Source organism: Gavialis gangeticus, unplaced genomic scaffold (genome assembly GCF_001723915.1).
Source record: "Gavialis gangeticus isolate Ggan-Ray unplaced genomic scaffold, GavGan_comp1, whole genome shotgun sequence".
In the NCBI taxonomy this organism is placed as follows: Eukaryota; Metazoa; Chordata; order Crocodylia; family Gavialidae; genus Gavialis; species Gavialis gangeticus.
This window is the reverse complement of record NW_017729034.1, coordinates 20,081,321-20,103,725: the sequence shown is the minus strand read 5'-3', so window position 1 is coordinate 20,103,725 and position 22,405 is coordinate 20,081,321. Positions and strand designations below refer to the sequence as shown.

The 22,405-nt window shown below is 44.5% G+C and overlaps 1 protein-coding gene and 1 long non-coding RNA gene across 7 annotated transcripts in view; one reads left to right on the top strand and one right to left on the bottom strand.

Moving 5' to 3' along the window:
- LOC109304447 overlaps positions 1-3,422 on the bottom strand; it is a 4,644-nt gene extending 1,222 nt beyond the window's left edge. The window contains exons 1-2 of the long non-coding RNA XR_002099393.1: positions 3,408-3,422; positions 161-166 (exon numbers count right to left, since the gene is read on the bottom strand). This is a non-coding gene — a long non-coding RNA (uncharacterized LOC109304447). The remainder of the gene's footprint in view (positions 1-160; positions 167-3,407) is intronic.
- The window catches only part of LCLAT1 (lysocardiolipin acyltransferase 1), a 324,248-nt gene that overhangs the window by 177,637 nt on the left and 124,206 nt on the right, over positions 1-22,405 (top strand). For all 6 annotated transcript variants that reach the window (XM_019527033.1, XM_019527035.1, XM_019527032.1 and 3 more), the window contains one exon: positions 12,020-12,136. In XM_019527033.1, the coding sequence (XP_019382578.1) occupies positions 12,020-12,136 (117 nt within the window). The remainder of the gene's footprint in view (positions 1-12,019; positions 12,137-22,405) is intronic.

The window sequence follows — 22,405 nt, the reverse complement described above, 5'->3', positions numbered from 1 at the left end:
CCCCCCCCCCCCCCCCCAGTGTGCACAGCAGCAGGAACCCACAACCTTGGATGAACCACCAGGCTCTGACTCACGGTGAATGGGCCCCTGGCCGGGCTGGATTGTGGGACAATCCCAATAGTCCAGGAGGGAGCGGGGCAGCACCCTGCCCCTACCACACTTCCTCCTGCACTGTGGGGGTTTCAGTCTGCACCCCACCCCCATCCTCCCTCCAAGCCCAGTGAAACTTACCTGCCTGTGGCTCCGATACTGGCTGGGATTGCACAGGTATCTCAATTTGCCCTCCCCTCCTCACTTCCTCTCCTGCAGCAGCCTGTGGCTAGGTTGGGGTGGGTGCGCGGCATTAAAAAGTTACTGCAGGCATGATTTTTTTTCTTGTGTGTGGCTGTACACGTGTGCAGCTTAGAGGGAACCTTGGTTAGACAGGTAGCAAAGTTGGTGGTACTGTTCTAAATTCAGTTCACTGACCATACCTAACTGAAATGCTACTTGGAATAGGTTGTTTAGATCATACGATGATTGCCTTTTTTACTTTATGAGCAGCAAATTTGCATTTAAATTGTCAGGATTTCACTTAAGAATTAACACCTCACTGGGTGGCATCTACACGAGATGCTAACTGCACAGGAGCCTAATAACTCTGTGCAGTTGCGTGTCACAGCACGGACAGTGCAAATACGCTACCGCTCAGTATTATTAGGCTACTGAGCAGTAGTGTCACTAAAAAGGTGTTCACCAGTGGTGCTGTGCAGTAACTCTGGTTACTGCACATTAATGAACATGTAGACATACCTACTGACTTGAATGGGGAGGATGGTAGCTCTTAAAGTTTCCAATCCAGCAAAGCATCTAACCTTGTATATAATGTTAAGTATACAAGTAGTTCTGTTGACTTGAATGGGGCTACTCAAGAGCTTAAAGTTGAAACACACACTTAAGTGTTTTGCTGGATAGGAGCCCTGGAATTTATATTTTCAGGTAGTCTGCAGACTCATGCAGATAATATTCCATTTGTTACACTGAGTTCATGTTTTGAAGGCTTTTTCTGCAATAAAATATGATGGAGGTTTTTTTTAAGTAGATTATAAATTATAAAATGCAGCCATTAGGGGAAAGTACCAGTATGCTGAACTGCTATGAGTTAGCTCATTTCTATCCTCTCGGGTTTCAATGGTAAAAAGCAGCTTAACGTGCCAAAAGCCTGTAATACCAATACTGAGCCCTTAGTTTTTACTGTGAGGTTCTTCAGCTAGCCATCTAAGAAATTCATGAATTTCTTGTCATAGTCTTTTGAAGAATGTTCAGTATGATGCAAAAAAACCCAAAATCAATGAAGTACATGAATTTTGTAGCACAGCTATGAACTTTAAGGCCACGTCCACATGAGCCTGGACGTTTGTTTCCACGGGTGCAAGAAGCAGTGGCACACTTTGTGTGGCTACTGGTTGTCCCCAGGAACACCTGTGCCATATGCCCTCTGGCACACAGCAGATTACCCCAGACAAGGTAGGGGAGGCTGGGGCCAGCACTGGACTGGCCCCAGCAGCCTTACCTGGGGGCCACCTGAGGCTACAGCAGTGGCAATTCTGCCACTTGGAGCCTGGCCGACAGCTCGATTTGTGGCGCTCCAGCCAGGCCCCGGTTTTGAGCAGCGTGCATGCTGTCCCCGCATGTGCCAACCCACTGTTTTTTTCCACGGGTTTTTTTGACCCTCAGATCAAATCTCCTCCCTGCCTCTCCATGCTGCTACTTTGCAGCACAGAGAACACCTGAATGTGCAGTATGTGGCACCATGGAAGTGTCTGTGGCACCACATACCATCTGGCCGCGCTCGTCTAAGTGTCTGTCCAAGGACTTCAAAGCCTTACTAAGGATAAAGTCTCCAAATAACGTTTTGAGGCAGCTGGAAACTATTCCCCCCTTACAGGAATAATTTACATGTGCCAGTGTGCATATACGTTGGATAAATGAATTGCCACAGTGGCAGGACTGGAAACAAGGCTTGGATTGTGACCCCAAATCCTGGTTCTACTGTGTTCAAAATATATAGTAGTAGACCCTCACAGCCTCATTCAAGCTGGGTCTCGTGGTAGGCACTGTACAAGCAGATAGAAAGTGAGAGTATTGACAGTCTAAATCAAAAGACGCAATAATGAGACAAAAAGTGGATCAGAGCAAGAACAGAAGAGTAAGAAAAGTAATGGGATGATGTGCACCGTTTTAGTCAAGGAAGATTCTCAGTTTACCATTTGCGTAGTGGCTACTTGGGTATTATTTAAGTGATATGGACAAGGGGTTTTGACTATAGACACTCCCCCACCTATGTATACGTAGACAACATAGGTGATGTGTATTTTTGTGGACTTCAGTCTCATTCTAGCTCAATATATTCTTTGAAAAATGGTGTAATAAAAATATCACTGTGTACTAAAAGACATCAAAAAATCAAAATAGTCTGACCAGTGACAGCAGCCTCAAATAACAGTGGTGTTTGTTTCTACATGACAATGAAACTATCTGTATGAAGTGCATAACTTAAGTGCATCTTTCTGTACAATTCTCTGTCAAAAACCTGAAATAACAATGCATTTAACTTCTGAGTCAGGTAAAGCATTTTCTACATCACGTTTCATTATTTTCACAAACATTTATTAACTTAAATCACAGGCTTGGCCTAGAATCTTGTAAGTATATGCTGCAACATGAACATGATGATTTATAATTATGTGAATTAAGCTATTTTGATACAAGTCATGGCTTAAGTTTACGTTCCAGAGTTTACACCTGGAAACAAATACTGGGTTTACATTTTCAGTGTTCTGTCTTTGGAAATTTTTGCCAATTCTTTGACTTCAGCTCTTCATGAGAGTTAAATTGAACCTCACAGATAGACATTGCTATGTCTTAGCTTGGAATGGAGATCATTAAAATTCCATTGAATGTTTAGTCTGTTTTATTTGTGAATAAAGTCTGAAAGAATGGGAACCATTCTAGCTGTTTGATAGGTGATGGGTAACAGGCAACCTCAGTTACACTGTATATTTTAACATTTGAAATGTTTACCAGACGTTTGTTGAGTCCCAGTTTTTCTTTACCTTTGAAACTGTACAGCATGGTTTTTTTTCATAAAAAAGATTGTTTTTCTTATTTCTCATAAGTCTTTATTATCTTACTTAAGTTTCACGTATTAAATTATCTAAACTATAATGCCTGTGTTTGACCACTACTCAGAGCACACCATTGATAAAGGAGACTGCTCAGGCCATTTTGACTGAAGTTTCTGAGGTAGAAAATTTTTCCTACACACACTTACTTTCTCCACATTTTCAGTTTGACAGTTTTGCTCCTCTTAGGCAATTTTGTTGGACATTACCTAAAATACATATTTTTAATAAGACAAAGTTGACTGATAGGAAAAATGTACTTCATCTAAGTACTTTCCAAAATTCAACAGAGTAGGTTCACTTTGGATTAGTTATAATGAAAAAAATAAAATATCTTTTATTTCTAGAAAGTGGTATCCACTCTGATCCTTTTAATCAGACAGCTTGAGAGTCTCTCACACTCTTGGTTTTAGGCTTTGCCTATGCACAGGAATTGCAGATTTTAGTTAAACCATTGCAGTTCATATATATAGATAAAGCCTTAGCAATCTCCCCCTTTGTGACAGGGTGTATTGTTAAGTCTCTACTTGGTGATCTGTCTTATCTCAGATGCTTTTTTGCCTGCACCTTAGTAAAGCAAAGTGATTTGAATATTTCTTTGTGTTTCCCTTTTCATCTGTACATGATAAGCTGTTTGAACTTCATTTCACTGCTTTGGGTATCAGTTGTCTTGCATATTCCTCTGACCATTTTTTTTCATTTCTGTGAAATACAAATTATTGAAAGGTACCAAATTCTGCATCCATTTCCAAATTCTGCATCCCAATTATGAGTACGTACTATGATTTATTTGAGGAACATTTTTTTTTTTTGCAGTCTTTTACTTGAAATCAGTTTGTGTCTTGATATAAAGTCTCTAAGCAATTAAAGGACACAATTTATAAATTTTGATTATTGCTTTATTAGCACCCCAAAATATGCTCTTATCTGTCAATATAGATGAGATATTATGCTTGCTCCAAATTTACCACCTACGGGGCATATTTACACAAGACGTTTTACTGCATAGTAGACTAATTTGCTGCTCAGTAAAGTGTCACCATCTACACGTGTGCGGCCATTAGGGAGTAATAGATTAATTTACTGCACTGCGGGATAGTCCTGTCTGATACAAGCAGTATTTGGCAGTGCAGTAAATTACTGCACTTAAACATACGTGTAGACGGTGATGTCAGGATTAGTTTACTCTGGCTCAAATTGAACCAGAGTATATTTGATTGCATTAATTGCATGTGTAGACTTGCCCATTTACTATGGAAGGTACCAAAGCAGACAAAGGAGAAAGAGAGATGAGACAAAGGCAGTAGGAGTTAAGGGCTGCTTCCAAATGTTTTTTTTTAAAAAGCGGCACTTTAAACTCAATGTATTCCTGTTCCGAGTCTGGTGCATGGCCAGAAAAAGCAGCATGTTAGTTGGACCTGGTTCTTCAGTGTCTGTAGAGATCAGGTGCTTTAGTAGGGCTTTTTTGGTGTTTTTATCTAATAGTTGATTAAATCAGCTTTAGCTAAAAACACCAGAAAGCCCCACTGAAGTGCCCAATCTATACAGATGTTGCAGAGCTTCCATTAAAATGTGTTTTGTGTTTTGTTTTGTTTTGTTTAACATCTGCAAGCAGCCAAGATGACCAGGTTATTGCACAGGTTGCAAGTGGGAGGATGGAAAGAGATGCCTATGTGTGATCATACAATTAAACGTTAACCCTTAAGAAAATAGCGATGTGGTATTTTCCCTTTAATTTTACTTAAAATGAAGGGTCTTCATTTGACTTTCATATTGTGAATTCCACAGAAGATTTTTAGTGGTGATACTGAAGACTGGAAGATGGTGTGGGAAGGTACCTAAATAGCAGTGCCTAAATAGTTGCAATTTTTTCAGATTTGTCCACTTCCTGCTGAAGCTCTGAAGTGATATCCAAATGTTTGTTTGTTTTTTTAAATAACAATATTGGAACTATTTTTAACCTATATTCATTCCTAATCTGTCCTCCTCTCCCAAAGATGCATGGAAGAGGAACTCACTGAAAGCCAGGGAAAGACTATTATTCTGATGCTTTGAAGTTTTTGAAGCAGTGTGTTTAAAAGTGACTTTTGAGTTTGTCTACAAAAAAAAAAAACTTTTTTGAGCATACAACACATGCTAACATACCTGTGCTAGCACAGGCTAGCTAACCTGACTAGCCATAGGAAGAGTGCACTGGCTTTGCCATAAGCTATCAACCAGAGTACAAACTCCAGGGCCTCCTAGGTACATGTTAGGGGCTAGTGTATGTTAGCATGTCACTGTTACCCATCCTATCTAGATTAAACAAGGAAAGGTATGGTGGTACATGCCATAATGCACCTCCATTTTACTGTGGTAGGCACACCCTTGGAAACATAAGTCACTTAAGCAGCTTTTCAAAATTTTACCCATCAGCAATATGATTGTATTTCCCATTTACAAATATGAGAACAGGCATTACATACATTTATATGTTAATGTTATTCCTTACATATAAATATTTGACAGTCTCAATTCACTAGAATACTAGACAGTTGGCACTTTCTTCATGATGCAGGCACAATTCAAAATTAAATTATTCTGCTACTGAATGATCCATAGTTACCAAGTGCATATTTTTCCTTTAATGTATACTATCAGAAGTAGTTACAAACAATTTTGTTTACGGTTTTTCTTGTTAACACTTAAAATTGTGTTTGGAATGAAACTGAGAGGTTGGTTGAATACCAATAAGAGGTACTGAGTTTCTTGCAATCAAAAAAAATAGCTAACACTGGAAGAGACATATATACAAGCTTCTTTTATACTCTGAAAACATTCCTCTAGCTTATGAAAATTGCATGTCTCATTTTAGAAATGTTAAAATGATCATTTTTGTCACCCTCATTACTATAAGCATTATAAAATCAATATCATAAGCATTATAAAATCCAAGTCTGAAATGTTTGATGGGATTCAGGTTGTTGTTAATGTAGTTCCAGTGATAGTTGTTGAAAAGCCAGCTTTTCTCTTTCTACAACATTTTGACAATTTTTCTGATATTGTTTTGGGTTAAATGCCTCTATGCTCTGTTTTGCTACAAAGTATTCAGGATAAAATATTCAGGTGTGTTTTTTATTGCCCCTTCCGCCCATGACTGATTCAATTATATGCATGTCAGTAAGCAGAATTCTGATTTTTTTTTTCCCTCAGTAGTGTATCTGATAATAGCATTTTTCTATCTTTCAGCTAAGAACACTCGTATGAAAAATATGAAAGAGCAAACCTGCTCCAATTTCAGCTTTGTGGTGGTCTCAGTTGTATAACATTCAGTTGATTTCTTGATAAACAATGCTGGATTCCAAAAGATAGCCTGGGTGCAAGGAAATGATGTAACCGTAGGTGATTCTGACACCAGGGCAAGAGAATTAGCACCTAGCCCAGCTTGCCTTGCAGTGAATAAGGGAAAGTGGGGGTGCTTGCATCCATACTGTGGAGGCCCCATGAGGTGGGTGACCTGTGGCTGGAATGTTTTCAATTTTCTGCTTTCTTTTCTCTCCTAAACATGAGTTCAGTAAACTTCAGTAGACCACAGCTGACCAAAATTGGCAGTGTGCTTGCCTGACTTGGCAAAGCGGGACCCAGGAGTGCCATATTTTTGGGTTTCCAGGAGCTGGCAAGGAGGCATGGTATGGGGTAGGGGGGGTTGAGATGAAGCAGGGAGTGAGGATGTAGTTGGTTGTTAGATAGCTTCTATTGAACAAGCAGTGCAAGGGAGCTTGTTGATAAAATGCAGCAACAAAAGGGGGGGAAAAAGGCAGGTAAGGGGCAGTAGAGTTCTGGCTGCATATGAGAACAGCCAATTGCAGCAGTGGAGGGAAGGAGGGAGCAGTATGGGATGCCTGGAGACTTGTGTTGTTGAGCACTTGACACTTGCGTGCAACACTGAACCAGTTCAAAGGATACCTGATTTTCCAGGTTTGCCTCAGAGTTGTTCATGGCAGCTTTAAACCTATTAAATAGGCTCGCATGTCTGTTCACTTCAGGTTTAAACTGCATTTAAAATGATTTAGGTGTTGGGTGTGTCCATATCCAGTATTTGGTGGATAGTATGACAGATAGTGGCCCCAGCCCACTAGCAGCCCAACTGTTATCAGGGTATTTTGGAGAGGTATTTCTATAAGCAAGTTTGGAAGGAAACCAGTGCAGGTATTTACAGAGCAGAATTGCTGAGCAAAAGAGACAGCATGGGATAAAGCAGAGAGTGCTTATTTGAAAACTTAACAAGTAGCTGATATGAGTCCCAGCTATTACATTCCTAATTATCAAGCCTGAAGAAAGGTGGAATTTCTTACTTCTTCCTTGGCTTTTCTGTAGCACTTGTCATTATATAGTACCTTAGTGCTTCACTACAATTAATGAATGTATCTGCACAAAACATATTAAGATGAGACAATGGCATATCTCCATTTAACAACTAAGGACATGAGGCACAGGAAAGTTATGATCAAGGGATCCAGGTTTTCTGTTTCTCATGGAAAAACATTGAAAACCACACATTTCCTGATTTTATCAGAGAAAAAATGGATTTTCCCTTTTAGCAGAGATACCCGCAGATTTCCCACTTCTACAAAGAGCTCTGCAGGCATACAGAGTTCCAGCCTACAAGAGCTGATTGCAAAAGGGGTGGGAAACCCCCAACCCTGCCAGGAGGGAGACTGGAAAGGGCAGGGCCGGAGGCTGTCTCAGCCAAGGCCTGGCTCAGGCTCTATTCTTCTCGGAGCCTGTGAGGTAAGTGGGGCTTGCAGGGGCCTGGGGTCCCCCTCTGGCAGGGCTGGGGAGTTGTGGGTCATGGATAGGGGACACCAGCAGGGCTGAGGGGTTGGGCTGGGAGCCTGCCCCACTCCTGTCTTTGCCCACAGCAGGGGGGGAGCTGACTCCATGCTCCTTCTGCTGCAGTAGCTGCTGCTGCCCTCTCTTGGGGGCATGGAGCTGTGAACATGGGTCCCTGGCCCCATAGCTTGGCAGCTGGAAGCCCCCTCCAGCAGGGCTGGGGTGCAGGGGCTATAGGTGGGGGGCAAGGGGCACCAACACGGTTGGGGGGCTGGGGGGAGTAAGGAGCACAAGCAGGGCTAGGGACTGTTGTAGAGGAAGTGAGGGCATAAGCAAGGGGTGGGCTGTGGGGGGAGTGAGGGGCATGATCAGAGCAGGGGAGCAAGGGGGAGTCTCAAACAGGTAGCAAGGAACATATCAACAAGGACAGCTTGTGAAAATTCGGTTTAAATGATTGGCTGTGCATCACAGAGGTACTTTTCAGTAGAGGCAGAATCCAGTTTGCCCTAGCCATGAGTTCATCCTTTCTTTTTTTGCAGCTCCCAGCTTCATTCTCCATGCATCTTCCAACTATTGATACAAGTGAGGTGGCAACTCTTCCCTGGTAACTCTTCCCTGCACAACCCTGAAGGCACATGTAGCAGTTCCCAGGACCTGATCTTTGATCATGAAGCTTACTTTAGGTTGGCTTGGGGGGTGAGGAGAGGGCTTGTCTGTCAGGGAATGAGGTGGCTGAGTGTTCTAAAAATAGCCCAGTGCAGGGCTGGAGGAAAAGGGAAGTAAGAAAAGTATAGCCCTAAGACTGGAGTGACTAGACTTTGCTAGCCCTGAGGCTGTGCTCCGATGTGTGCAGACATTCAGTGGATCAGGCCAGCCATTTTTTTTCCCAATCTAACCTCCCCAGATGTATGTACAGATAGGTACTTAGTACAGTAGCCATACTTAGGTGAATCTAAGTGTAATGTGTACATGTACTCTGAGTTAGCCTAGAGTGGTGAGGGCCAACCATTTTGCCAGGCATACCACAAATTAATCTCAGTACTTCTTAAGTGCCACTCTGATCTCTCTTTCCTGCCTGATCTGCTGCTCTTTCTGCTCCCTGTCCTATCCACTCTGTTTTCTGTTTCCTGCCATGTCTAGTGCTGTGCTGCCGTCCCTGATCTGTTCTATGCCATGCACACAGGCTATCTATGCCACTTGTGGCACATGCACCACAGGTTGGCCATTAATATAGAATATAGGCCATTCAGGTAAATGAATGTGGCAGGACTCATCACTTCCTCTTCCTGCTTCCAGGTGCCTCTGGGATTTGTAGTTCACAGTTGTAGCCAGCAGTAAGTTTAGCAGGGCAGGGCAGGGCAGCTCTGTACTTGGGGAAGGGGGGCTTAACCCCCCACCCAGGCCCCAGACCCTAGCCGAGCTTTGCCAGACGGGGTAGGTTTTCCTCTTCCCTTTCCCCTGCCCCACAACCCTTCTCTGCTGGACCAGACAGCACAGCCCAGAGCAGGGCTGCAAAGCATGCTAGGATGCTGGGGGACTGTGATTTAACTTGAACCAGAAAGGGATCTGGGACAGAAGTTTCATAAACTGGTTTGACCCAAATCAGTTAAGTCTGATACCAGGTTTATCTTAAACCAGTTTCAGCCATTTTGAAACCAATTTATATGCACTGAACTTCTGTTCTGTTACAGGTTTAAACCAGTTTTTGATTACTTAAACAGGGTTATGTGTAACTTCTGTCCCTAGCCAATAAAAATATGTTCAAATATGGTCTTCTCACCCTCTTACTAGCTTTTCCTTTTTCAGTCCTCAAAGCATCATGAATTCAAATAACCAAATATCACCTAAAACCCTTTCCTCAGGCAACATGTTCTATGTTTAATTGCAGCTGTCTTTTGTAAGCATTCTAGTGTACCAAACTAAGTTTCTAATCTTTTCTAGGCCAGGAAGGCTCTTGGGTACCCCTACATATCTGGTTAGAATCACTCCTTTCATTCAGTAAAATGGGAAGGGTACAATAGTTGTACCTCCTAGTACGTGTTCATTCCTGGCCCCCCTCCCCATTTCTCCTTTAGCTTGGAACCCAGCTTAAGAATCTATGGTGTAGATCTCTGTTTGTAGTTGAGTATAGACCAATTTTGACATTTTAAAAGTAATTCTCTTAATGGATTGGATAGTCAGTGTGAATGAGTGTCCTAAATGGAATATTTAATATTTTAATGTCCATAAGGACACACACCCTCAATTTGGAAGCTTTTCTGTTTTTCTTAGAACTATAAAGTTTGTTTGAAGTGGTGTGGTTTGGTTCTGAAGTTTAGAAGAAAAATGTACATTTAATTTTTTTCTGTTGGATCATTTACTCGTCTTCTGGAACTACTCCACAGTCTTAGTGGTTACTGTGCAGTAGTTAGACTTTTATCCAGATTAGATGGTCAATAAGCTCTTTCTCCATTGTAAAAAAAAGTAAGGGCAATATGCATGAAAGACAGTCTTATTGTTGCAACAAAAATTATTTGGCACATTGATTTTTAGGTAGCATACTTACTAACAAACATGCTATTCTTCATGTAAAGTATCCCACCTACCAATAAAGAAAGCTTGTGTTTTAGAATGTAAAGAAAGATGTGTAAACTTACTTGCCCAATGTTGCATTAATCTTCTTGGCTGCTTCAGTGGCAAATGAATTAGGGTGACAAAGACCTTAACCCAGTTATAAGAAAAATGTAATAACTTGTGCTTGATTTATTTTGCTACCTTACTATGCAGCAACATGTCTTCCATGGACAGCCTCATCCTCATTTTCTGTTAGATTTGATCGGTTCTAATAAGAGCTCTTCTGTGTACAGGTGTTAGATTTTGTATTGATGAGGCAAAGATCTTTTTCTGCAGCTTTTTTGCAGGAATGCTGACTTTGAAAAATAATAATGGAAGGACTATAAAACATATAGTGATGTTTAATACATGGACTTGATTAAATGCATTTTGCTCAGGTTGTCTCAGGAAGATCCTGTGTGCCCTTTAGGCCTTCTACCTCGGAAGATGCGGTGGTAGCAACATCCGGGGACACAAATGTAGTAGGCAAAGCCATTTGAGTGTATTAACTTCAATACTGATAGTTCAGAGAATTCTCCTACACCACCTGTAAAACAAATTGGTTTCTGCCCACTCGTCTCCAGAGGCTTTCTCTTCAGTGTGTGTGTGTTCGCGTTTCTTTTGCTGTTTGCTGAATTGGCTGTGTTGGTAATTAGTTCTTAAGACTCGTGCCATTTCCTCATCAGGGGACTCTTTCTGCCAGACCATTGAAAAACATACTTTACTACGTGTTCAGCCAAACTGTTTTCAGATGGCTTGTGCATAGCTTACATACAGAGGCAAGCCCATCTTGCTGTAGAGAGCATTAGGCTGAAAAATTAATGAGCATATATAGATATGCAACTCGAATTTATGAATCAACAGATGAATAAATGAAACCTATCAAGTTCAAAGTGAATATATGAGATGACAAAAATATTGTTTTAGTGTATTTGACTCATTGCTGCTTGTCTATATTTAAGAAGCATTAATTTTTTCTCTTTGGATAGAGAGAAGGTACTTGTAACAATTTAACACAAGTTAACACTTTTGACTAAGTTAATTCAATCCGTATCAAAAGTTACCATTATTATAAATTGTGACCTTTTAGTGGCAGTGTTTTTAATGCTAATAGAATTTATATATTACAATGTCCATTTTACTATAGTCTCTCTTAAAAGAGAGCTTTGACTTTGCATTTGATCAATGCAAAGGACCTGTTAGTTATGTTTAAAGATAATTTCATACAGTAAGAGAATTAACAATTGTTTTAGCAACTCGTTTTTTTCCCTAACTTATGAGCCTAATTGAAAGCACATTTAATTTTGCTTCCATCAGAAAACAACTGCTGTTCATCTGTACGTGTACTGCTGCTGTTTTGCCTGATTTTACACCATACTGAAGCTTTAAGCCTTCTTCCCTTCCCTCTCTGCAACTAATATTAATTATTTTAATGGTTTTTTTACCTTTAGCCAATACCAAAGCCCGCAGTCATGAATTTGCTGAAAAGAATGGACTTCGAAAATATGAATATGTCTTGCATCCGCGAACTACTGGGTTCACCTTTGTGGTTGAACGTCTACGGGAAGGTAACATTTCTTTTGATATATTTTTGCTTTCTTTTTCTGCTATTTGCAAATAACTAGTTTCTGGCAATCAAGGTAATTGATCTTCAGTAAACTAGCTACTCCAAAGCAGTTCTAGAATTGGCTTGTATGACATGACAGCCTTCTTGTTTTCAACCATTCTTCTGATATGTGTAATAGGGTGAGCTTAGAGTTGGTCTGGGAATTTGCAAATATATTCTGCAAGGCCAAAGCAAAATAAGGTTTGGACAGAATTGGAACATTCACAGTGAGTCAAGAAGCCACTCCCCAATCCAACTTGGGGTTTTTTTTAATATTGTAGTTTTTTTAGTAAGCCTTTTCAGAAATAAAACTTTATAAATCCCTAAGGAAGAATAGTTATATTGTGCATTTGTTTTTGGTAACATTTATAGGCCACAATAAGAAATCAAGGATCCACTGAGCTAGACACTCCATAAACACATAAGTCCATTGCTTTTCCAAATACTTTACAGCAACCTACTGCTATGAGTCATATTGTAAGCTGGGGGGTGCAAAGTGGCCTAAGAACAAGAATTTCCACTTACTGTATCAGACTGTAGGTTCATTTTACCCAGTATCCTGTGTCACAGTAACAGAGTGTGGATGCTGAAAGGAAGAGTGAACTCAGTATGACCAGAGTTTTTTCCACTGTTCCTCTCTCACTTGCAGCCTTCAGCATTTAAGGTCTAGAAAGATCTGATTCAGAAGCTGTATCCTGACTTGCAGGCTAAATAGCTACTGATGCCCCTTTTCCCCCCTAACCATTGTTAAAGATGATTTTTTTTTTGATGGGCACCTTAAACATTCCACACATCGTGCATGTGTTTTGTCTAACTTCCTTTAATATGCTCACTGTTTTACACAAACTCAAGTTGTATAAAACTTCACACTGTTAAATCCCTGAGCTGGATTTGTATTCCTATTCTTGGATCAATTTTCAGGTAAAATATTAATTTCAACCTGAAATCCAATTAGTTTGTTTTTTTTAAAAAGGTCACATTCTGTATTGGTCCCAAAGGACTCTTCCAAATATTTGTGGTTTTACAGTCATTTTATGAGTGTAAAAAAAAAAAACCCAACAACAACAGCAACAAAAAACCCACCTCTCTTCGCTTTGATTGCTAGGAGAGACCCCCACACAAATAGGATTAGCTTATTATACAAGGCAAACTGATTTTATGCAGTACAAAATGGGGCTAAACAAACTAAAAATCTGATTTTTCAGGAACAGTACTTCTAAACAAAACTCGTATCCAGAATAGGCAAATTTTCATAGCGGAATTTTAGTGTCTGTTTAAGCTGGCTATTAACAAATTAAACTGGGGGTGAGGGAAGAGTGAGTATGCACATTGGTAAGTCAGTAGTTATGCTAGTATTTTCCATGGAAAGATTTTACTTTCAGTTGTTTATAAGTTTGCCAAGCTTTAAATATTTGGGCTGAAATTTTCTGTGTGGGCAGACTTAATTTTATCATTTCCCAGTTTTTGATCCTTTGATTTTTGAAACATTTGTTCTCTTTTAAGATATATATTTTAATGCATTGTGTATGCTTTTTATATATTAAAAGTTTTGCTTAGTAGCTTTACAATGCACTTGTGTGTTTTTGGAGTTCATTAATGATTTGGATGCTGGAATAGAGAGCTGCTTGAGCAAATTTGCAGATGATGTAAAACTGGAAAGCATTGCAAACACAATGGAGGACAGGAGTGCAGTTCAGAAGGATCTTGACAAATTGAAAAACTGGGAAGGAGCTAACAGTTCAATGCTGGCAACTGCAAGAAGTTACACCTTGAGAAGAATAATCAAAAAAACACAAAGACAACATGGCTGGCAGTGCTATGGAGAAGGATGTAGGAGTCTTGGTGGATCACAGACTCAGCATGAGTTTGTAGTGTGAAGCAGCTGCCACAAAATGCAATGCAGCTTTGAAGTGTAATAGGAGCATTAGGTACAAAACACAGGAGGTGGTAGTGCCTCTACTCAGCACTGGTTGGGCCTCATCTAGAGTATTGTGTGCAGTTTTGGGCTCCACATCTTAACAAGGATGTAGTGAAATTAGAGAGGGTCCAGAAGCAGGTGACAAAAGATAAAGATCTTTAAAGGTAAGCCATACAAGGAGAGGTTGACTGAAATGGACATGTTCAGCTGCAGAAAACAGGATGTGGGCCAGTGGCTTGAAGTTGCAGCAAAGTAAGTTTAGGTTAGATATCAGGAAAAACTTCACTGTTAGAACAGCAAGGCAGTGGAACAGACTGCCCAGAGAAGTTATGGAATCTCGATTATTGGTGGTGTTCAAGAAGAGGTTGGACAAGCATTGGTCAGGGCTGAGTCTAGGACAAGCTATGTCTGTACTCTACTATGGGTAATTTCTCATGCTTCTGGCCTTTGCTTGTTGCCACCTGGGATTGAGAAGGTATTTTTTCTCCTCTTGCTGCATGTCAGGTGTGAGGGTTTTTTTATTTTCTTCCTCAGAAGCATTGGATGTTGGCTGCAGCCAAGCTGGGGATTTTGACTGGGGTGTGCAAGTGCTCCTGCTAGGATGAAAACCCAGAAGATCCTGGCTAGAGGGTCTTGCCCCTCTGTTCAGGGCCAGACCAATGGCAACATCTGGGGTCAGGAAAGAATTTTTCTCGTGGTCAAGGTGATGTGGAGTGTGTGGGTTTTGGCTGCCTTCTATAATGTGGAGTCAGATCTCTCAAGTGTATTTTAACAATCTCTTGCAGCAGCAGGACATGGCCTGCTGTTCCTCTGCTTTACCTGGGGCAGATTAGTAGGGCCCTACTGAATTCACCTCAGAAGTGAGCTGCATAGCAGCTCCTGTAATGTTGTAGGTTCCCCTATGTGCCCCCCTCCTCCCATCATGGCACCATTTTTGCCTCCCAGCCAATCCACAGCAAGCAAAAGGGCTGCCAAGCAGCAAATGGGCCGGGGGGGCGGGCACAAGGGAATCTGCAAGATTAAAGGAGCTTCCTCACAGCCTACTTCCACCATGAATTTGGTAGGGCCCTTCAGTTTAGGTTGTGATAGGGTTGATTGCACAGTTTTAGTAACAAGTTAGACAAGGATTTATAGGGGGTGGTTTGGATAGGGATGATCCTGCTTTAGGCAACAGGTTGGACTAGATGACCTCCGGAGGTCCCTTCCAGCCCTGCTTTCCTGTGATTCTGAGTTTGTGTATGGAGTTCAGTTATAGTGCATCTCCATATTCAGGTTTTCTCTCTCTTGTCATTAACACTATAGTATATTTTTTCCAGTCAGTCTCATAATTTCTGACATGCTACATACTGTAGCTATAATAGTAATAAAAATCAAGAGCCCCAATATTAGGGTGCTAATCACTTCCTTCTGTTTCCAGATAATCATAATGGTATAGAAACAGGTGTGAATCCATGTGACTGAAACTGAAGGAGGGTGGGGTGTCTTTTTTTTCCCTTCCATGCTGGGCTGGTGCTAACTGAAACTTGAACGTTGTATTTATGTCTTTAAAAATATTTTTGTGCGTGGGTGACAACCGTAATGCCCCATGGCTTTACTGTGAATAAATTTTGCCTCGTGGCATATTTCCCTTCTTCAAGCTGAAATGCTTTTGGTCGAGGCCTAAGTACATTATTTTGCTCCAAAAATATGTCAGTGAAGAGAAGGGGAAATGTCATTAGATGTTGAATTGTTTTTTAACTTTGAAAAAATTAATTTGATTTGGCAAGATCCCTGATTAATATCCATTGCAACCTATAGTATGAAAGATTTACCTGCTGTGTCAGGCATTGGCAGCATTTTTGGACGGAGTGCCAAAAACTCCTCACCCCTGACCCATACCTTGACTTGGCATGCTAGGGGCAGATCACAGGGGAGCCACAAAAAGGGCCCGATCCTTACTGCTGCTGGTGGCTGCATGTGTGCCTCTGGGTGGGTGGCAGGGGAGGGGCTGGGGTTGCATTGCCCTAGCCCCTTCCCCATCGTTCACCCCAAGGTCTGTGTGCAGTTGCCACCAGCATGGAGCTAGTGCCAGAGCTCTAGTGCCCTGTGCAGCTGTTTGCAGCCTGCCTGCCACCTGCTACAGCTGCTCAGAGCCCAAGCCATAGCTTTGACCATCCTCTGCTTGCCATTGCTCTGCCTGGCAGTCATACTGCTGCCTCTTTCTGGGAGTGCAGGGTGTTGCGGGTCAGGAGTGAGGTGCACTGGCAGGGTTTGGCAGGGAGGAGGCAGGAAGGGCAGGGGGCTGCAGGTCAGGACTGAGGGGGCACCAGCTGGGCTGGGGGGCCGCAGATTAGCTAGGAATGAGGAGCACTGGCAGGGCTGGTGGGGCAGGGGGCTTCAGGTTCAGAGTGAGGGGCATAGGCAGGGCTAGGGGGACAGGGGGTGCCACCTGTGTCAACCACCAGCTCCCCATTTGCTCATGCCACAACCCCCAGGCCACTGCAGGGAGAGGAGAGTTGCACACTCTTGGAGTGGCTTGGGTCCTGCGATGCACCCAGCTCTGTGTTGTAATGGTCACATATAACAGTGTATAGTGCGGGCTGTGAAAACTGTTGTATGTGGCTGTTGCACCCGGCCCTGGGGTGTATCTCAGCCCTCCCCGTACACTGTTATATTGAGCTGTTACACCCCAGAGCTGGGTACATCTCTGCTCTCCCCATGCACTGTTATTTGTGGCTGTTACACCCCAGAGCTTGGGCCACCCTGGCAGGAGTGAGGGGGGTGAGGGGCACCGGCAGTGGGTTGGCTGTAAAGCATGATCATGTTTTCTGTGTGATTGTTGTATATTGTGCCTCCTGTAGGACTGGCGAGGAACATTTCCCATCCCCCCCCTTAGACTATTACCTTAAGATTCCTCAACAGAGCCTGTTAAACCAGTTGAGTGACTCTGGCCAAATCCTGGAGTGCTGACCCTATTTACATTTTCACTGACATCTGCCATCTTTTTAGCTTCTTTCATTTCTTGGAATCTCAGAACATCAAAGACTTCCTATGACTGAAGAAGGGTGACTGAGCCCGAAAGCTTGCCAAGAAGTTTTTTCTAACTACTCAGCTGATCTAATAAAAGCTATCACATCTACTCATAGAACCTTGCCTGTCTATGTCCTTACACCAACACAGCAACAACCAAAAACCCAGACCCTCTTTGAATTGCTTTGTCTGCATTAACAGTGCTCCAGTGAAGTTGCTTTTTGGCTGGGACCCTTAGGCCCTGGATGAGAGTACCGGCAGGGCTAGGGGGTAGAGGCTGTGGGTTGGGAGTGAAGGGCAGTGGCAGCGCTGCGGGGGCAGGGGCTGTGGGTTGGAAGTGAGAGACACCTCAAAGCATGAGAAATCAGTGACCACACACTTCTTGATTCAGCAATTTTATTTTATTTTTTTATATTTTCATACAGAGCCAGACATGGTTTCATCATGTTGTGCTGCAGAGTCCAGGGACCCCAGGTCTGCTTTTTTGGGGGAGACTTGAAATCTGACAGTGCATTGTTTTATCAGCATTTCACAGTAACCCTATTTGCATATCAGTTCCAATTCCCCTGCAGCTCAGTTTACAGCTCATCAGTCTGTGCTTTGAGGCAGCCCTCCGAACCTGGCTTTTCAGGAGTTTGAACAGACACCCACCCAGTTCAGTAAACCATATAGTTTCCTATAGATGTGACTGTACTAGGGCCAGCAATATTATTGTTTTCTTGTCACTTGCCCCATTAGCAATAGAGGAAGCCATGCCCTAGCAAGCAGTTCACAGAGACAAATCCCCATTCCTGCATTTCTTTTGGGCTGGAATTAGAGGTGGAAATCTTTCTTGGGCCACCCCTTGCTATGCCTCTGTGGTTTTTCTGGTTTTCCTGGACCTGAGCTGTTTCTTGGGCTGGGATTACAGCTGGAAATTCTCCCTGGTCCAACCCTTATAGTTAGGGGTGTCCAAGAGAGTCCCTCAGTGTGGCATGGCATGGGGTAGCCCCGCTCTGGAGTGTAACAGCTCCATATAACTGTATGGGAACGGCTGAGATGCACCCCAGAGCTGGGTGCAACAGCCACATAAAACAGTTTAGCACGGCCCACACCATACACTGCCAGTGCCCTTCACTCCTGATCCACAGCCCCCTACCTTCCTGGGAGTGCCATACAGTGGGTCTCAGAGGGATCAAAGCCCCAAGCTGCAGGGAGCAGCTTGGGTTCTTTCCAACCCCCCTCTTTCATGAAACCAGGTAGCTCAGTGTGCAGACAGCGCATGGAGGATCCTGGAGGCACTAGAGCCTGGAGCTGCAACCAGCAGTCAAGGCATTAATAGCTCAGTGATACAGCTTTTTGCCTGCCAGGTGAGAGACCTGGGTTCAATTCCTGGCACCAGATGGTTGAGTTGCTTGCAAAAGGGAATCCCCACTGGGAAGTAGGTTCCCCTCACCTCTTTTACCCTGCCCAACTGAGGTGTGTATGCCTCAAACTTTGTGGGATCTGCTCCTCATATTTTGGGAAACTGCTCATATTTTGGGAAACCCTGCATCTTATATTTTGTGAACCCTGCACCTCAAGTCTGCTGTTGATTTGTCTTTCTTATATGTGTATGTTCACCCTTTGACTCCCCTCTGCTCCCCTGGTTCCCCTACCCCCCACGGGTGCCCGGACAGGGGGTACAATTATCTCTGAGGGTCCCCTTCCCCTGGCAAATACATGTTATATTCCACCCTGTTCTTTTCCTATTAAACCTATATATGGTTATGTTCCAGTTGGTCTCAGCTCTACTCTATAGGGGATAGGAGGAGGGCTGCTCCCCTGTAAGTGGGTACCCCTCCCATAACGGACTAACACCTGCTAAATCCCTTCAACTGGAGAGGGGGTACCGCATCTGAGTAGCACCCAGGTTACTTTACCACATGGGTTACCCCTACCCTCCCAGCCCTGCTGGTCCCCCTCACTCCTGACCTGCCCCCCCAGCCATGCCAAACCAAAAACCTGGTCCAACAAAGTCTTTTTAATTAGCCTGAGTCTTGAACTGCCTGACCCATAACAATTTGCTCTTTGCCACGAAGTACATGTGAACATGGGGATCAATTTTTTTTGGAATCCAAAAAAGTTGTATTTTTCATTAATCTGAACCTTGAACTAAATCACCAGTAAAGATTTGCAAGATTAGCCCCTGGAGTCTTGTTGAAGTATTACAATAGAGATTCAACGGATTTCCATGGATTACCAAGTGAACCCAAGCGGCACCTGGTGGTGTAATAGTTGCAAAGCAGGGAAAATCACATTTTCAGGCATAAGTCAGATCCACGTTGAAAATATTAAATGATAAAAAAACCATCATGGAAGAAATTCAGGAGGTAAAAGTAAAACATGTTGGAGATGTTTTAAATTATCACAATAAAAAAAATTTAAAACAATAAAATCAGCTGACAATGTGGATACAGATGCTATTTAGCTAGCTTAATTGCAATTTTTGTCATGGGGACACAGGAAAAGCGTAATGTCATAACAGGAGAGGTGTAATGTGGACAAGCGCCCATGGAGCCCAGGATGCTTGCAGCCTCTCAGCCGGCTGCTCCAAGCAGCCCAGGGTCCGTGGCCAGCAGCAGAAGGGTTAATTCTTCTCTTCTTCCCTTCTTCCCCCACCAGAGCCAAGGTCAGCCAGTCTGCCAGGGAGCAGGGGGGAAGGGGGCTGCAGTGGTGGCCCTGGAACTGGCAGACCCCAGCTGCAGGGAAGGGACGGAGGGAAGAATTAACCCTTCTCTCTGCCCTCTTCACCTTAACGGGGCCATGCTGGGTTGGTTGTCCTGCAGGGCAGGGAGGGAACTCTTCTTCCTCCTCCTCCTCCTCCTCCTCCTCCCAGGGTGAGGAGGGGGACTCTGTGAGGTGCTAGATGGGGACTCTTCCTCCTCCCCTTACCTCCACCCCCCCAGCCGCCCTGGGGCTGGGAGGAGGGCGCTTCATGTGATGCTGCCTGGCCCCAGAGCAGGGTCGGTGGCAGGGAGAGGCTCTGTGCCATACTGGGGGAAACTCGTCTCCCTCCTCGTTCTCCCCCCACAGAGGGCCAGTGGAAGCGCAGGCTCAGCTGGGCAGGGTGTGAGGGAGGGTGGGGGGTGTAGGGACCCACACACTTCCCCCTCATGGCATGCAGCCCCCACTGCCTGGTAGCAGCAGCAGACGGGGACATCAGGGTGCTCATACCCAGTGCAGGCGTGGCTCCAGCCAGGGTCGCACGGAGAAGGGAGGCTCTGTTCCTTGGGCCTGTAGCTTCAGCCCTGGCAGTGGAGGAAGCTCCGCACTGGAGCCTGCTGTCTTCTCACTCCTGGCTGCACAGTCCCCATACCCTGCCGGGAGTGGAGAGAGCCCTGCCCCCTGCTTCTCCATGCAGTCCAGCACAGGACTGCCCTGCTGTGAGTGCAGAGCACAGCCCAGGGGATAGAAGAGTCCGGGCAGGCCGCACTCCTCGATCCTAGTGAAGTGCTGGTTGCCTTTATCCCTGGGGCTCCACACTGTGCGCCTGCAGCTCCACACTTGCAGCAAAGAAGCCCCAGGCTGGACTGTGCAGGGAAGCGGGGCTGGGACTCCTGGCAGAGTGTGGGGACCTGCGCAGCAGGCAGTGGGGAAGACAGCAGGCTCCAGTGCAGGGCTTCCCCCACTGCCAGGGCTGGAGCTACAGGCCGGGGGAGCAGAGCCTCAGGGATAAGGCAAGCTCCGATCCCTCCTCTGTACAGCTGGCTAGAGCCATGCCTGTGTCAGGCATGAGATCCTTGACATCCCCGCCTGCTGCTGCTGCCAGGCAGCATGGGCTGCACGCCATGGGGGGTTCCCTACACACACACCCCCTCACACCAAACACCCCTACACCCTGCCTAGCTGAGCTTCACACTCCTGCTGCCGCTCTGGTGGGAGGAGAAGGAGGGGGAAGAGTTCCCTTCAGCATGGAACAGAGCCTCCTCTTACCCCTGACCCTGCCCTGGGCCGGGCAGCATTGCATAAAGCCCCCTTTGAGGCAGTGGGAGGGAAGAGTTCCCCTCTGGGCCTCGCTGTGTGAAACAGCTATGTTTTGTTTTCGGATTTGGCTGTTTTGCAGGATAGTGATTTTTTTCGAATCGCTATTCCATTTCAATTCGGTCAAATCTGTTTTGGAGTTTCGATGCTGTTTCAGTGATTTGGCCATAGGCTGTAGTGCGGAATCACTAAAATGCCTATAACTTTGTCATTTCTTGCCTGAAGAGTTCCCCTCTGGGGCTGGGCAGCCCTGTGTGCCAGGGTTGCTCCTGGCTACCAAGGAGCTGCTGGGCCATGCCCCCCCAACCTCAGTTCAGCTTCCCTGTGGAAGGGAGGGCTGCTCTAGTGCCCCCAGGCTTCTGGCTTGTGCCACTGTAGGCATGTGCTGAACTTCTATCTACTTCCAAACCAGTTCACTCTCTGCAGGTCAGTCTAATCTGCAAAGATTGAATCAGTTCGGACTCAGATTTTTTTTAATGTCTGTCCTAGCCATGTAGTCACTAGGGCTGTGCAAAATTTTGCCGAGCGTTTCATTTCAAAGCAATTTCAATGTGTTTTGAGCTTGAAACAGTGAAATCAAAATGAACAAAAAGTTTCAAAACAGCTTCAAAACAAAATGAGGGCACTGAAAACATTTCAAAACTTTCAAAACATTTTGAGTTTTGAAGCAGCCCAGTGGCGGGAGGTAGGGGAGAGCCAGGGCTGCGCTCCAAGCAGCTCCACAGCCCCATGGAGCTCAGCCCAGCGGTTAGAGGCAGAGCGCAGCCCTGGCTCTCCCCTGCCTCCCACTGCCAGGCTGGATGACAGGAGGCTGCCACTGCTGTCTGGGGCTAGCAGCATCAGTCTTCCCCAGCGCTGGGTGTGGGCTGCTCCCAGCACCGGTCCCAGGCCGCAGTAGCAGCCTCCTGTCATCCAGCGCACCGCCGGGGGCCCGCACCCCCGGGAGGAGTCCAGCACAGCCCCGCAGCCCTCCCAGGGGTACAGGCCTCCAGGTCTATGTGCCAGATGACAGGAGGCTGCCAGTGCCGGCAAGTGACATGAGTTTTGCTTTTTGAAGTTTGAGATGCAGATTCTCAGAAACACCTGCATCTATCTCCTTGAAGCTTGGCATGATTCATGTCCTCAGAAGGGGGCTACCATCCCTGCAATTTTCATCCAAATCAGGCAAGAAATGACAATGTTTTAAGCATTTTCATGATTCCTCATCATAGCCTATGGGTGAAACGTCGAAACAGTTTCAACGAAACAAAATGGGACAGTGCTTCGAAATGAGACTAAATGAAACACTGTCCCTTCAAAACG